Genomic DNA, 16,867 nt, shown 5'->3' with positions numbered 1-16,867 from the left:
ACTATTGTAAACAGTGTGATAGTCATCTTGTCTGTTAATTACTATTGTATAGATACTCCAACTATCTTAAACAGGGTGATAGTCATCTTGTATGTTAATTACTATTGTATAGATACACTAGCTATTGTAAACAGTGTGATAGTCATCTTGTCTGTTAATTACTATTGTATAGATACACTAGCTATTGTAAACAGTGTGATAGTCATCTTGTCTGTTAATTACTATTGTATAGATAAACTACCTTGTGTAAACAGTGGATTTCTTGATCTTTCTTTTAAAAGGTGACATTTGATGGAGAAGTTGGTACTGGTTACCAAGGTGACATTGCCCTCGACGATATCGCTCTTAATCCAGGACACTGTAGTGACCTGACTACAACAATACCGACAACTGCTGTTGTTAGCACTGTCACTTACCGTAAGTTTAGACTGTGATAATTCATATGTGTCATCCTTTGAATCCTTAAATCAGGGAGGTCTTTGTGATTCCAAATCACAGCGGGAAAGTTTGGTGACACTTTTGCGGGCATTTTTCTCTCCGTATGTGCAATAAATGAATGAAAATGGTGATTTTACTTGGTCTGAATGAAAAAGTTTGTATAGTTGCCCGCTCACTCAAACTAAAAAGTTTTGATACAATAACTTGTGTTCTACTGTGTACACAAATAATAAGCAGCTGCAAAAACATTCTCAGATTGGGATTTTTATTAAGCCATCAGTGTTCACGTTTTGTTTTCTACATAATATTGAACAGATTGTATCATTTCCAAGTTTCCAACAAGAATGAGTTTAATGTAAAAAATAGTCTTTCAGGGTCAGCATTGCTGATAGGCAGCACAAGTGTTACGTATATATGTACTTCAGATGTCACAATCACATACTATAAACATTGTGACATACAATTGTACTATTTTATACCTGTAGATGTAAGAACCGCCATAGTCCCGTACTACAAATATATGATCATTTAGACTTAAGTAAGCTGTTTACCTTAGATTCAACTGTTGTATCCTGGTTTCACCAAAACTATGTCTGTGACCTCGCAACAGCTTATCAATTCTCCTCTGTCTGTCGGTTGTTGCTCTGACTTAGTGCAATTTACATGTCTCCTGTTTTGTTATTAATTATAATTAATTTCACCAAAACTCTGCCTGTTGTAATCTCACTACAGTTGTCTCCCTTTGGTTATTTTTTGTGACTTGGTACAACTTACTTACATCTCTCTTATTTGTTGTTGCCTTGTTATTGTATAATGAATTTCACCAAATGTCATTGCATTTGTTTTAGCCCCTAGTGTATACGACTGTAACTTTGACCAGAACACTTTATGTACATGGAACCAGGACAAGGCAGACATATTTGATTGGACACTGCACAAAGGTCATACAACGTCATTTGGCACTGGACCTTCAGCTGATCACACCACAGGAAGTACCAATGGTAAATCTCTGTCATAATTTTATCATGCTTTGTAACTGGATTGATGGTATGAAGAAAATAAATTTTGTGTCAATCATATTTTATTTTAAACAACTGCTGATTTGATTATCTTATTTAAATGAATTTTTTTTTCTAAATAGGATATTATGCTTACATCGAATCCTCCGGTCGTCATAGAAATGATACAGCTCGTTTGACCAGTCAGAGTATGATTCTAATGACTAGTGGGAAGTGCTTCAAGTTCTGGTACCACATGTTTGGGGCTGATGTTTACAAGCTTAACATATATGCTAAACAAAGTAAGTATTGAAGTCAACATTTCTTTACAAAAACATAATTGTAAATATCTTTGAACAAAGGAGTTAGTGTTTAGTGAATGAATGGATAGAACAACTTAATTAATGATTTGGCATTAGTAGAAATAGAAGCCTTTGAATAGAAAAATATGTGTAATAAGGCTTCTAGGGTATGATTGATGAACAGCTATTAACAATCATCAAGTTTGTGGTTTAACAAATGTTATTAAACCTGACATTACTCTGATGTTTTACTGTAAACAGGTGGAAATATAGGAAATCCAATATGGACGAAGATTGGAAACCAGGGTAACTTCTGGAAGTTTGCATCTGTGTACATGACACCAGAAACACTGGCCTCTCCATCACCACAAGCCAGTATACAGGTAAATCATTTATAACAGAAAGAGTGCCAGCCACTTTTTATCCTTGTTGTTTGTATTCCAGTAAATAATGCTCAGGTCTCAGTTAGGATTCTTAGCATGGTCATTATATGTAACTAGTTTACATCACAACAATGCAGTTAGTTATATTCAATATATGTAGCATGTTACAGTATATAACAATGCCTACAGCGAAAATGTGTTGTTGATGTTAGCACTACTTAATATGTGTCATGATTCCCAGAAATGTATCATTAGCCAAAGAGTTATGTTTTAGAACGTTACATAGGGTTATGTTTTAGAACGTTACATAGGGTTATGTTTAAGAACAATACATAGGGTTATGTTTTAGAACGTTACATAGGGTTATGTTTTAGAACGTTACATAGGGTTATGTTTTAGAACGTTACATAGGGTTATGTTTAAGAACAATACATAGGGTTATGTTTTAGAACGTTACATAGGGTTATGTTTTAGAACGTTACATAGGGTTATGTTTAAGAACAATACATAGGGTTATGTTTAAGAACAATACATAGGGTGATGTTTAAGAACAATACATAAGGTTATATTTAAAATGATGTGTTTTATTCTTACTTTCAGGTTGTTATTGAAGGAGTTGTAGGAAAGAGTTACCTTGGTGATATTGCTATTGATGACATTTCAGTCAATGATGGCCCATGTCCCACCTCCAGTAAGATATACGTATTATCTTCAATTAAACCCCAAGTCCGACACTGTAAATGTGAAAAATATCTATCATGTTAGTCATTCTCAGATCAGTTCTTCCCGTAAGATACAACCTCCCATACAGCATGTTTAACTGATAGTTAAATCCTGTAAGTTATACTTCCATACAGTTTATTTGTGTTTATCAGCTTCATCCTTTTGTAAGTACATCCAGGACTTTGGTTTTGATGGTTTATACACATAATCATGATAAGTGGCAGATTATGAGAACATGCACTTTCAATTATTTCAGATACCTGTGATTTCCAGTCTTCCGACATATGCCAATATTCCCAAGACAACACAGACAACTTTGATTGGGTGAGAACATCCGGAGGAACATCAAGTGTCCAAACTAGCCCACAGTCAGATCACACTTATGGAACTAATGAAGGTACTGGGCAGTGATATATTATCATCCAACACCTTATCCATAAAGAAATATAGTTTTAGTATCACTCAGGCTTATATTATGAACCTCTTTCTTAAAAGATAGTTTTCTTGAGCAGTCTGTTTAACTCAATAAAATTGAAGCTTCTATTTTCACCGAACTGGTAAGGAGACTTTATATTACAATAGTGATATTTCCAGAATAATTGTATTTACTTCTAAAGGATTTGAAATTTTAAAAAATTGAACTTATATTTGATCTATTTTCTTCATCCGTATTGTTGATTATCTTGCCAGGTTACTACATGTATATTGAGTCTTCTGCACCCCAAGTTAGTGGAGATAAAGCTAGGTTGCTGACCCCATCCTATCCAGCCACCACTGGCCAGTGTTTGACCTGGTACTATAACATGTATGGAATCGGTACTGGCTCCTTGGCTGTTCGCCTCTTCTCCCAGGGTCGGCTAAAGCCTGCAATATGGTTGAGATCAGGTACCCAAGGAAACATGTGGAGAGTAGCTCAGGCAACATTGAATAGTGACTCGCCATTCCAGGTAAAGTATAGTTCTGACAATACTGACTCACCATTCACGGTCAAGTGTAGTTCTGACAATACTGACTCACCATTTAGAATACAATTTGTGGTTCTCAAAAATAATGTAACATCATACTTCTATTGTGTTAAGTAAAACTCAATTCTGCTTCACTAATCTTTTTAGATACAGTCAAATTTCTATGAATCGAACTTCAATGATTAGAATTTATTAGATGTATTGTTAAGTCCAAAATTTTATTCCTATATATTACTGCTAACTGAACCCCTTATGAATCAAAGTTTTATAGATTGAACTTTCTGATTTCAAAGTTTTTTTCACAGATTGCAAGCTATGATAACATAGTTATTGACACCTCATGATTCGAAGAAATTATTTACGTGTACTGTATAGGTATTTTTGCCCTGCAGCAAAATTTCACACATTTCCACGAGGCTTGCTACCTGAAAAAGGGATTACGATTGCCCACTATCATTAGCTCTGTGCTAAGAGGTTAATTAATGACTGGACACTGATTAAAATTTAATTGCTTGCTTACAAGCCATGACATGTAATCAAAGATAATCGGATGTCGTGTGATGTCCACTGCCGCCATTGTAGTAATGGCATTTAGTTAGGTCAAATTTACGGAATTTGGAAAATAACCAGAGGAAATCCTATCACTTGTATCATGATTTCACTTATTCCTAAAGAGTCACAGTTTTAAGCCAGACAGCATGAGAAACACAGTAATTGATCTGTCAGTCATGCATTCTCTTATTGATTCAGATTAGCTGTCATTAGAACATTGGCGCAAACTCTTGTAATTATCTATGACCGAAGATGTACGATGTTAGTGCTGTCGTTTCTGGATAGAATACATCATGATATTAATTTGCTTTCTTTTAAATTCATAAGTGCCTATAACATTTATGTATCAGTCTTAAAATAATTACTGTAGCACGTGAAGACCACTTTAATGCTGTGTGTCGTTTCATTTAAAAATGACCTGTAAAATGTGTATATACTTTATGACATGAAGGATCAATTTCTTGTCGATTTTTATTTTAACTAATGTTTTCTCTTCATGAAAGAAAATCTTTTGTGTAAAGATAAAAAATGCATCTTTTCATTTAGACTTTTGTTTTGGTTTCTGTTGTGTTTGTTCAGGTAGAAATATTGTGTCATCAGCTGTATATAGCCATGAACATGAAAACCTCAATATAATCCAACCATGTATGATTCAAAATCTCAATGCATTAAAGTTTTTTTGGTAGTCCCTTGAACTTCAAAACATCAAAGTTTGACTGTATTAGTTATCACAACATTTTTGCAGAAGACTTGCTCAGATAAAAAATGTTGACTCATTGTTTGAAAACGGATTGTAAGTTTGCAACTGATAAAAAATAATGATTGAATATTTGACCTTTGCTTGATAGATTGTTGATGGTTTAACCTTGTCTGATACAGGTGGTGTTTGAGGCGACAACACGACAGCAAACTGGAAATATTGCCATTGATGACATCGCAATACGGAATGGACCTTGTCCTGGCCCTGCAGATTGTGACTTTGAATCCAATCTCTGTGCCTGGAGCAATGTTGAAGGATCTCTTGATGACTTTGATTGGCTGAGAAACAAAGGTGACACAACTAGTGTCCAAACAGGACCATCTGTAGATCATACCCTTGGAACCAGAGAAGGTACTAATTATTATAGATCTCACAGAAACCATGGTAACCAGGGAAGGTACTAATTATTATAGATCTCACTGAAGAACACTAAGTTACCATAGTAACCAGGGAAGGTACTAATTATTATAGATCTCACAGAAACCATGGTAACCAGGGAAGGCACTTATTATTATAGATCTCACTGAAGAACACTAAGTTACCATGGTAACCAGGGAGGGTACTTATTATTATAGATCTCACAGAAACCATGGTAACCAGGGAGGGTACTTATTATTATAGATCTCACTGAAGAACACTAAGTTACCATGGTAACCAGGGAAGGTACTAACTATTATAGATCTCACTTGTTTATCTCTAGGTAAACCCATTAAACTCATAACTAGAGTAGTACTCATCATTTGCCTCAAATGGATAGCACATGATACTAATGATAAAGATTACACTGATACAAAATGATTTTTGTTGGTAAATAATCTTACATTTGACTTATTTCATTTGGCATTTGTATCATTCATGAAATGATAGTAATAATATTTATTATTTTCAGGATGGTATGTGTACATGGAGTCATCTGCACCACAAAAGAACGGTGACAAGACAAGGCTGACATCAGGCCTCCTTCGACCTACTAGGGCCTCTTGCTTCTCTTTCTGGTACTTAATGCATGGCTCACAAATGGGCAGTCTTAATCTATACTTGGATACATCATCTACTCACACAAAAATCTACAGCATTAGTGGAGACCAGGGTACAAGGTGGCTTCAGGCCAGCGTCAATGTGACTAGTTTACGTTACTACTCCTTAACTCTTGAAGGCATCGTGGGAGCAGGGACAAATGGAGATATTGCCCTAGATGACCTCTTGTTAACCAGTGGGGCTTGCACCTCAGCCTCTTCCACTGCACACCCATTCAACTGTGGTAATCAACAAATTGCTGCCACTAAAGTGTGTGACTTCATCACTGACTGCTCTGATGGCACGGATGAGAAGCTTTGTGGAAATTGCACATTTGAACAAAATTTATGTGGATGGACTGACAACAGTTTTGGTTCATATCGCTGGGATGTACAACGAAATGGAACAGAGACAGCCAACACTGGACCATCAAGTGACCACACCCTGGGTACTGCCAGAGGTCACTACATGTATGTAGATGCAAGCAATGGTAAAATGAATAGCAAAGCATTCTTTGCCAGCCCTGTCCTTCAGCGGTCAGCGGCCACTTGTCAGGTGTCTTTCTATTATCACATGTATGGTTCAGGAGTGGGAATGCTGTCTGTTGACCTTAACCTTAATGGTCGTAGAACCTCCTTATGGCAGATAACAGGTGGCCATGGCAATCAGTGGATTCAGAAGACCGTGGATATCGGCCACATCAACTCTCCTTTCCAAGTGGAGTTCGGAGCAACTAGAAGGTTTTCTGTACTTGGAGATGTTGCTATTGATGATGTGTCTATGATAAATTGTGCTCTGCCTCCAGTTCAAGCGACATGTGACTCTGTAACTCAGTTCCGCTGTACCCGTGGAGCCTGTGTGGACAAAAGTCAAGTTTGTGACTATACTGATGACTGTGGGGATGGCAGTGACGAATCTCTGACTGCATGCAAGAACATAACATCCAGATGCTCTTTTGACTCTAGTACATGTGATTGGATACAAGATAAGCAGGATGTTTTTGATTGGACAATACATCGAACAAGATACCCTCTTTCATCACTAACTGGACCAACAGCTGATCACACAACAGGAACTGCTTCAGGTGGCTATTTGTACATAAGAACATATGCTCCTAGGCGACCTAATGACAACGCTGTCCTAATGAGCCCAGTCTGGCACTCTAGTCCCAACTGTTTCTTTACCTTTTACTTCAATATGAATGGCAGAAACATGGGAAGTCTCAATGTATATCTCAGAGACAGTTCTAATAACTTGTCGAAAATTTGGTCAAGGAGTGGTAACCGTGGAAACATTTGGGAGAAAGCAATGATTCACGTACAAGGGACATCTGATCTTCAAGTTCTTATAGAGGGAGTGAGAGGTCAAGGCAATTATGGCATTATTGGTATTGATGATGTTGTATTTAGTTCAGGATGTCAGAAGTCTAGTCAGACCTTCCAAAACGGGGTCACCATCCCGCCAACAATTCCAACCGTTAGTCCTTGTGGAGTAGGCATGTTTATGTGTACCAAGGACAAGTCCTGTATCACCCAGGCCAAGGTATGTGACTTCGTTCCTGACTGTACTGACGGGTCAGATGAGGGATTGTGTGGACCATGTAACTTTGAAACGGGCAGCTGTGGATGGAATGATATCAGCACAGGCAAATACAACTGGACAGTTCACAATGGAGCGGCTAACACAGCATCAGCATCCGGTCCATCTGCGGACCACAGCCTTAAAACCACCCAAGGTCACTATATCTATGTGGAGGGCACAAGGGGTGTGTTCTACTCCAAAGCAGTCCTGCAGAGTCCAGTCCTCCCCCGTACATCTGACTCCTGTGAAATTCACTTCTGGTATTCAATGTATGGTTCTAGTGTTGGCACACTTGTTGTGGCGGCGTATGTCAACAACACCGAACATGTGCTCACAACCATTCGTGGATCTCGAGGTGTTGGTTGGCACAGGGGATCTGCATATCTTGGTAGAATGCTTGGAGCTGTCAACAACGGGACTATGATTAGGTTTGAGGTTCTACCTGCTCGTGGATTTTCTGCCTCAAGCACTGCTGATATCGCCATTGATGACATCACTTTTGACAACTGTAAACCTAATGCTGTCCTTCCAAACATTTCATGCTCCTTTGACAATAGTTTTTGCTCTTGGAATCAAGCAATGGACGATGATTTTAACTGGAGCCGTCACAATGGTTCCACTAACAGTATTGGTACTGGGCCACCTAATGACCACACTACAGGACATGGCTCTTACATCTACATTGAAACATCTAGTCCACGACGAAGGGGTCAAGTAGCTATCTTAGATAGCCCTTCACTGCCCCCTACAGACAACCAAGGTCACTGTCTCTCCTTCTGGTATTACATGTTTGGTCCCACTATGGGAAGCCTGGATATCTTTTTAACAACCCAGACCAAACGCACACTCTTTTTCTCACGTAATGGCACTCAGCAAGACAAGTGGCTCCATGCCCAGCGTCCAATCATTAGCTCCTCGGATTATCACCTCTCCATACATGGTTATGTTGGTAATGGTTATCTAGGTGATATTGCTCTCGACGACTTTAATGTTACTGCAGGACCCTGCCCGCCCGTTCGAGGTTGCGGGTTTGAATTTGGCTTCTGTGGATGGACTCAGCTGGTAACAGACGAATTTGATTGGACAATTGGAAGTAATGGAACAGCTTCAAGGGGTACTGGTCCTGCTTTTGACCATACATATGGATCCAATTCTGGCCATTTTGCTTACATAGAAAGTTCAGCGCCCCAGAGACAGAATGATAGAGCAATCATAAAGAGCCCACTATATAGCGGATCTAACAGCCGGTGTTTGCGCTTCTGGTACCACATGTATGGCCAAAGTATTGGATCTCTGAATGTGTACACCCAGATAAATGGATCATTCCCCAGACAGATATGGACCAGAAATGGAAATCAGGGTAACATGTGGCGACGAGGCACAGTTACTTTGGCTGCCAACCAGAATTCTTACAATATACTGATTGAGGGAGTCAGAGGTTCCAGTTACACAGGTGATATTGCTATTGATGATTTGTATATCTCAGATGGCAATTGTCCTACAGTAGGATTCTGTAACTTTGAACAAGATACATGTGGCTGGACTAATGCAGTAACAGTGGATGATTTTGATTGGTTGAGAGATAACAATGATACCCCCAGTAAATTGACAGGACCAAGTGTAGACCATACTAGAGGCACATCATCTGGTTATTACATGTACATAGGGACCTCTGAGAGGGGCCCAAATAAACAGATTGCTTGGCTGGTGAGTGATATTCTGACACCAACCTCTGGCAGCTGTTTAAGGTTCTGGTACCACATGTTTGGATCTGGTCCTGGAACCATGAATGTGTATACGCAGAACACAGGAGCTCATTCCAAGTCTTTGAGATTGACCCTGTCTGGCAACCAAGGAAATGTATGGAAACAATCTACTGTGTCTATACCAGCAATGTCAAAGGAATTTAACATAATATTTGAGGGTGCTTTCAGTGGAAGCTATTTTGGAGATTTTGCCATTGATGATGTGGCTTATACTGGATATCCATGTTCTGTTCAGCCATCATCTACAACTGTAGCCAACACTGTGTCACCTTCTCCCTCTGCCTACCCCAGTACACCACTGGACTGTAACTTTGAGCATGGCATATGTAATTGGCAACAGGACCCAACAGACAGTTTTGATTGGTCACTTCATAGAGGTTCCACAGCTTCGACAAACACAGGGCCCGTCACTGATCACACACTGCGCAACATTAATGGACAATATGCTTACATAGAGGTGTCAGGGAAACACAATAATGATACAGCTAGACTGCTGAGCCCCATCCTCAACATTGGCTCTCAAGGATTGTGTCTTAAATTCTGGTACAACATGTATGGTGCCAATGTTAATCGTTTCAACATCTACACCAACTCCTCTAGTCTCTCCAGCTTGGTTTGGACAAGATTTGGTGACCAAGGACTTGGTTGGAAGTATGCTCAGGTCCACATTGAGAATGCCGGTAGGTCGTCGTTGGTGTTTGAAGGCGTAGCAGGAACTCGCTATGCTGGTGATATTGCTCTAGATGATATCACAGTCAATATTGGTAAATGTCCACAGGACGGCACATGCGACTTTGAAAATGGACTTTGTGGCTATGTGCAATCAGTGAGTGATGAATTTGACTGGATTTTGAATTCTGGACGTACATCAAGTTCAAACACTGGTCCACCAACAGATCATACCTTTGGTACCAATGAAGGTCATTACATGTACATCGAATCTTCAAGACCTCGTCGGCCTGGTGACAAAGCACGATTGGATACCCCAAAATTCAGTAGCACTACTGCATCCTGCTTCCAGTTCTGGTACAGTATGTATGGCAAAACTGTTGGCCGTCTCAATGTATATCAGCGAGCAGTTTCAACAACAAACCTTGGCCAACCAATTTGGAAACGCAGTGGCCCACAAGGCCCACATTGGCATCTGGGCCAGGTAACGGTTCGTAGCCAGACTGACTTCTTTTTGACATTTGAGGGAGTAGTTGGAAGCAGTTTCTATAGCGACATAGCCATAGATGACATTACCATGACTACTGGATACTGTCCACCCCCAGGCTCCTGTGATTTTGAAGCAGGTCTTTGCACTTGGTACAATAACCAGGTCAATGATACATTTGATTGGCAGAGAAATAAGGGGCCATCAGCATCTGTAGGAACTGGGCCTGTAGTGGACCACACTCTGAACAGCAGGTATGGAACCTATATTTACATAGAAGCTTCATCTCCCAGGCACTCTGGAGACAATGCCTACCTGATGTCACAGATGTTCACTACAACACAGAGGTGTATACAGTTTTACTACAACATGTATGGCAATGGTATGGGTTCTCTAAACCTGTGGATGTGGCAAAATAATGGACAGACATCCCACAATTTATGGACCATGGCGGGTAATCAAGGCAATGCCTGGAAACAAGTTCAGATACAAATACCTACTGCTTCTTCAAGTTACAGACTTGTGTTCGAGGGAGTTGTGGGTAATACTTTGACCAGTGATATGGCTCTGGATGATATATTAGTAGTATCTGGATTGTGTTCCCAGATACCGACCCCGACTCCAGTGGCCACATGTGCATTCCACTGCAAGAATAATGCAAGTCAATGCATCAGCAGCAATCAGGTTTGTGACTTCAACAATGACTGCAGTGATGGTAGTGATGAAACCACTTGTGGATATTCCTGTGATTTTGAGACGAAGGGAGCCTGCAAATGGACAAATGGCACTACTCCACAAACCAGTCAGTTTGCATGGAAGCGACAACATGCCCAGTTACAGTCTAGTAATGCTGGTCCTGCAACTGACCATACCACCCTGGGACCAAATGGCTATTACTTGTATGTGGAGCCTGTGACAGGCCAAACTTATAATCATGCCAATTTATTGAGTCCTGTCTTGGGTCAGGCTGCTAGCACTTGTCAGTTATCCTTCTGGTATCACATGTCAGGCACTAACATTGGATCGCTTGCTGTATACATGGTAAATGGTGGTAGTACCACTAGTACACGACTCTGGAATATCGCAGGGGACCAAGGCAATAGGTGGAACCAGGCTATAGTACCGATTGGCCGCTTAAAGAACAGTTTCTATCTTTACATCGCTGCCCAACGTACCTTCAGTACGATTGGTGACATTGCAATAGACGATATCCAGTTCCAAGGGTGTTCTCTACCCTCATTGACCAACTCCTGTAATAACTTTAACCAGTTCCACTGTACCCGTGGGTCATGTGTGAGCTCCAGTCGGGTTTGTGACTTTACTGATGACTGTGGCGACAATACTGATGAAGCTACATGTACAGGTTATGACAGGTGTGACTTTGAACAAGGAATATGTGATTGGACACAACTCACAGATGATGATTTTAACTGGTCATTACGAACAGGATCCACCCCAAGCAGGAACACTGGGCCAGCAAAGGACCATACTCTTAACACAGCCAGTGGACACTACTTGTACATCGAGACATCACGCCCGAGGAGACAGGGTCAAAAAGCCAGAATTGCAAGTCGCTTTTTTACAGGAACACCAAATGCACCCTACTGTGTGATGAGGTTTTACTACTTCATGTTTGGACAGACTGTTGACACATTAGCTGTCTACAGAAGATCTCAAGTCAATGGTCCTCTGACATACATTTGGAGCATCAAAGGTGCAGTTGGGGAATTTTATGCTAGGCGTGAAGTTGCTGTAATGACAGGGTCACCATTCCAAATAGTTATTGAGGCCACAGTGGGAAGTTCCTACCTCAGTGACATTGCTATTGATGATGTGTCTTTCTCAAAGGAATGTATACCATTTAACGGTAATGTGCCCACAGGTACCCCAGGAAGTAGTATTGGCACCACTGTTGGACCCTGTGGCTCTGGCCACTGGCAATGTACAAACCAAAAGTGCATCCTGACAAGTCAACGTTGTGACTTTATAGACAACTGCGGGGATGGATCTGATGAGGCTATGTGTGGTGCTTGTACCTTTGAGGGCTCCAGTTGTGGATGGTCAGACCTCAGCACAGGACGTTATATGTGGCAACGGCACAATGGATCTACACCATCACCTATATCCGGCCCATCAGTTGACCATACCTATGGTAGTTCTGGCATTGGCAACTACATGTTCGTTGACTCCTCTAAGGGATCATCTTATGGCAAAGCTGAACTTGTCTCTCCAAACGCATATGGAAATTTGGCTGACACATGCCAAATTAGTTTGTACTTCCACAAGACTGGTACAACATCAGGCTCCTTGAAGCTGTATGTTGTACCCCCCACAGTACTTCCTAATGCCAGAACAGGACGAGTTCAGATATGGGCTGTGTATGGTGACCATGGTTCACAGTGGAATAAAGCTACCGTAAATATAGGCCGTCTCACACCAGGATATAGGTTGGTGTTTGAGTCAGTTAAATATCAAAATTCCGGTGACATGGCTATTGATGACATCTCTTTTAACAGCTGTGCTTTGGGAACAAATGCCACTGGTGGAGTTTGTGCCTCAAATCAATTTTCATGCCGGCGTGGATCTTGTGTGGACCAGTCACTGGTGTGTGACTTCAATGATGACTGTGGTGATTACTCCGATGAGGAGCAATGTACAAAATATGTTCAACGTTGTAACTTTGAAAGAGACCTTTGCAATTGGTCACAAGACGACAGTGATGACTTCCAATGGACTTGGAAACAAGGTAAGACAGCTACAGACAGAACAGGACCAGCAACTGACCACACCTATGGTAATCCAACTGGACACTATTTCTTCATAGAAACTTCCGCTCCAAGACGATTTGGTGACAAGGCCCGTCTGAAAAGTATTGTCTTTTCACCTAACACACAAAGTACTTGTAGAATAAGATTCTTCTATTACATGCAAGGTGTGGATGTGAATGCACTAAATGTGTACACAGAAAGCTTTGAGAGTGGACCGCTTAATCTAATTTGGAGTAAGAACGGCTCTCAGCCGGCTCAGTGGATCAGGGCAGATATTCCTCTGACAAGTTCTTCTGCCTTCCGAGTTGTCATTGAGGGTGTGCGAGGTACCTCCTACCATGGAGATATTGCCATTGATGATGTCTCATTCACACCATCCTGCAAGGAAATCCAGTATGCCACTCTACCATTCATACAGACAACAGTTGGCCCGTGTGGGTCAGGTAAGCGACAGTGTAACAGCGGCCAGTGTGTAGCCTGGTCAGCCTTCTGTGATTTTAAGCGAGATTGTTCAGATGGAAGTGATGAAGATAGCTGCCCCTGGCTCTGTGACTTTGATACTGCAGATTTCTGTTTCTGGACAAATGACCACATTAACCAGTTTAACTGGACACTGGGTAGAAACATGAACCCCGCAGCGACTAGTAACCCGGGACCCAGTACTGACCATACTCGTGGGACATCAGCAGGGTCATATGCTGTTGTGGATGCACCACAAAACACACGTAATGCTGTCACACGATTAGACAGTCCCCTCTTCCACCAGTCTGGCAAAACTTGTGTCTTTTCCATGTGGTTCCAAATCAATGGTGGAAATTTCCGCTACTTCACAATATACCTTAGTACTAGAGGAAGAGAAAGCCAACTTTGGTCAATGGACAACCAAGCATTACAGGCTGTGCCTAATGCTACCTGGACACAAGTTCAAACCAATCTACCTGTATGTGCCTCAGACTTCCGCATTGTAATTGAAGTAAAGACATATGGTACAAGGGCTGGCTACATAGCTGTAGATGACTTGCATTTTCATAGTTGTTCTTACCCTGCCCCCACTGGCTCTTGTTTACTGGGACAGTTTACATGTGGATCTGGCAACTGTGTACCACAAAACTTAAAGTGTGATTATCAGCATGACTGTTGTGACGGAACAGATGAGTCGGCTCAGACTTGTGATGGCTACGGACAATGTGACTTCGAGTTGAATACCTGTAACTGGCAGCAGTTGACTAATGACCAGTTTGATTGGAAGCGACACAAAGGTAAAACCTCCTCCTTCCTGACTGGCCCATCACAGGATCACACCACTGGAACTGTGTCTGGATATTACATGTACATAGAGAGTTCTTCTCCTCAGAGGGTTAACGATACTGCTAGACTTGGGTACTACTTACCAGTCCCTACATCACCTTGTGCTTTGCGATTCTGGTACCACATGTATGGCCAAGACGTTGGGGAACTCAATGTATACATGAACTCGATTGGTAGTGGTGGACTTGTACTGCTGGATAACATTACATCTGATCAAGGTAATTCCTGGAAGCGGCGTGAGGTCCCACTCACCAGCAATACGCCTTACATGGTCATTATTGAAGGGGTCGTTGGATTGGGTTACCATGGTGATATTGCCATTGATGACATAACGTTTACACCAGGATGTGGTGCTTCACAGCCACCTACACCAACCCCAAGTGTGAACCCCTGCCCTAACAATGGCTTTCAGTGTGGGGACAAATCATGCATTGACAGTTCTAAGGTGTGCAACTTTCAGAACGACTGCAGTGATGGCTCAGATGAAAATCAGTGTACATCTTCTTGTCAGTTTGAACAAGGCATGTGTAATTGGAGGGAATCTTCACCAGACTCTTTTGACTGGAAGCGGGGAAGTGGAGGTACCACTACAGCAATCAGGAGTATGGCACCCAACATTGACGCCAACTACCAGAACCAAAATGGATTCTATGTATTCATTAAAGACGGTACTCAAGGCCACCCAGTAGGTAAGACTGCACAGCTCATGAGTCCTACATATGTGTCGTCAAATTCTGAATGCCTAATACAGTTCTCTTACTACATGAATGGAGCAAGCCCCGGCTCGTTGTATCTCTACCTTATAGAGAATGGGGTGAGGGTTACACTGTGGCACCAGACCACCGCCCAAGGTGACCAGTGGAATGCGGTCACAGTAGGTGTAGGCAGGCATACATCCGCCTTCAACTTTGTCTTCTCCAAGAAAACGGCTGTGTATAGTGGTGTGACAGCCATTGATAACATCAAGTTCCTGAACTGTAAGATGAAGCCTCCAGTTCAGACTTGTCCAAACAGCCAAACAACACACTTCTGGTGTCAGAACAAAGTCTGTATATCACGTAATAACCTATGTGATCTCAGTGACAATTGTGGTGATAGGTCAGATGAGCTCAGCTGTAGCAGTTATAAACAGTACAGCTTTGAGTCTGGAGGCATTCGGGATCTGATCCAAGGCAATAACAGTGTTGATGACGATTTTGATTGGTTATTGTGGAATGGCAGCTCACCCTCTCTCTACACTGGGCCCCTGTGGGATCATACAATAGGGAATCAGAACGGCCACTACCTGTATATGGAGTCTTCACGAAGGCGCTATAACCAAAAGACGTGGTTACTGACGAAGCCATTTTACAGAACAAACGGTCACCAATGTACATTACGTTTTTACTTCTACATGTACGGAAAATATGTAAACCAACTGAATGTGTACTACCGAGTATACAATTCTGGCCCTCCAACAAAAACACTGTTCACCCGGTCAGGAAATCAGGGTGCCTACTGGCAGAGGGTAGCCTTAAAAATCAATGTTACTCAGAGTTTCCAAGTTATCTTTGAGGCTAAAGTTGGAGATACCTTCCTCGGAGATATTGCTATTGATGATTTGTCATTCACTCCTGACTGCCAGTACACTTCAGAGGCACTACCCGGCCCGCCAGTGACACCTGGTGTCACCACTCACACACCTCCAGTGACTGTTCCTCACACCTGTAATGCAGCCACTGAGTTCAACTGTCATTCTGATGGTCATTGCATTGATAAGAACAATGTTTGTGACTTCAAGGCTGACTGTAATGATACATCTGATGAGGCAAACTGTGGTATGTATAAATATTATTTCTGATTTAACACTTTAAATGTATATCCAGTTTATCACATAACTATTCTGTTGTCTGTTTCTACACGAATGAGGTTATGACCACATGTATGATAAAACGAAGTGGTTTTGCTGAAGATATACATAGTTTTGATTGTGATGTCATAACTTCATGGCTTCAAATTATTTTGTACCAAAGAAAGAGATATAGTGAGATTATCACTAATTTTTATTTTGATATCAGTCCAATGAAAAGCTGTTAAATTGAATGCTTGCTCAATCATTCATGTCTTGTTCCAAAAGAATCTTGAATTCCTTCCTATTTCATATGCGATTT

The 16,867-nt window shown here is 41.2% G+C and overlaps 1 protein-coding gene across 1 annotated transcript in view; it reads left to right on the top strand.

Moving 5' to 3' along the window:
- Nucleotides 1-16,867, top strand: part of LOC132546582 (MAM and LDL-receptor class A domain-containing protein 2-like) — a 154,458-nt gene that overhangs the window by 120,172 nt on the left and 17,419 nt on the right. Inside the window, exons 142-151 of the mRNA XM_060210303.1 lie at nucleotides 282-417; nucleotides 1,287-1,439; nucleotides 1,580-1,738; nucleotides 2,000-2,121; nucleotides 2,722-2,812; nucleotides 3,101-3,241; nucleotides 3,535-3,796; nucleotides 8,148-8,154; nucleotides 9,148-9,367; nucleotides 10,406-16,534. Coding sequence (XP_060066286.1) covers nucleotides 282-417; nucleotides 1,287-1,439; nucleotides 1,580-1,738; nucleotides 2,000-2,121; nucleotides 2,722-2,812; nucleotides 3,101-3,241; nucleotides 3,535-3,796; nucleotides 8,148-8,154; nucleotides 9,148-9,367; nucleotides 10,406-16,534 — 7,420 coding nt within the window. The remainder of the gene's footprint in view (nucleotides 1-281; nucleotides 418-1,286; nucleotides 1,440-1,579; nucleotides 1,739-1,999; nucleotides 2,122-2,721; nucleotides 2,813-3,100; nucleotides 3,242-3,534; nucleotides 3,797-8,147; nucleotides 8,155-9,147; nucleotides 9,368-10,405; nucleotides 16,535-16,867) is intronic.

The sequence above is a fragment of the Ylistrum balloti genome, unplaced genomic scaffold (assembly GCF_031769215.1).
Source record: "Ylistrum balloti isolate Yb309-2 unplaced genomic scaffold, AGI_CSIRO_Ybal_v1 Utg369896, whole genome shotgun sequence".
NCBI lineage: Eukaryota > Metazoa > Mollusca > Bivalvia > Pectinida > Pectinidae > Ylistrum > Ylistrum balloti.
This window is presented reverse-complemented; position numbering and strand designations above follow the sequence as displayed.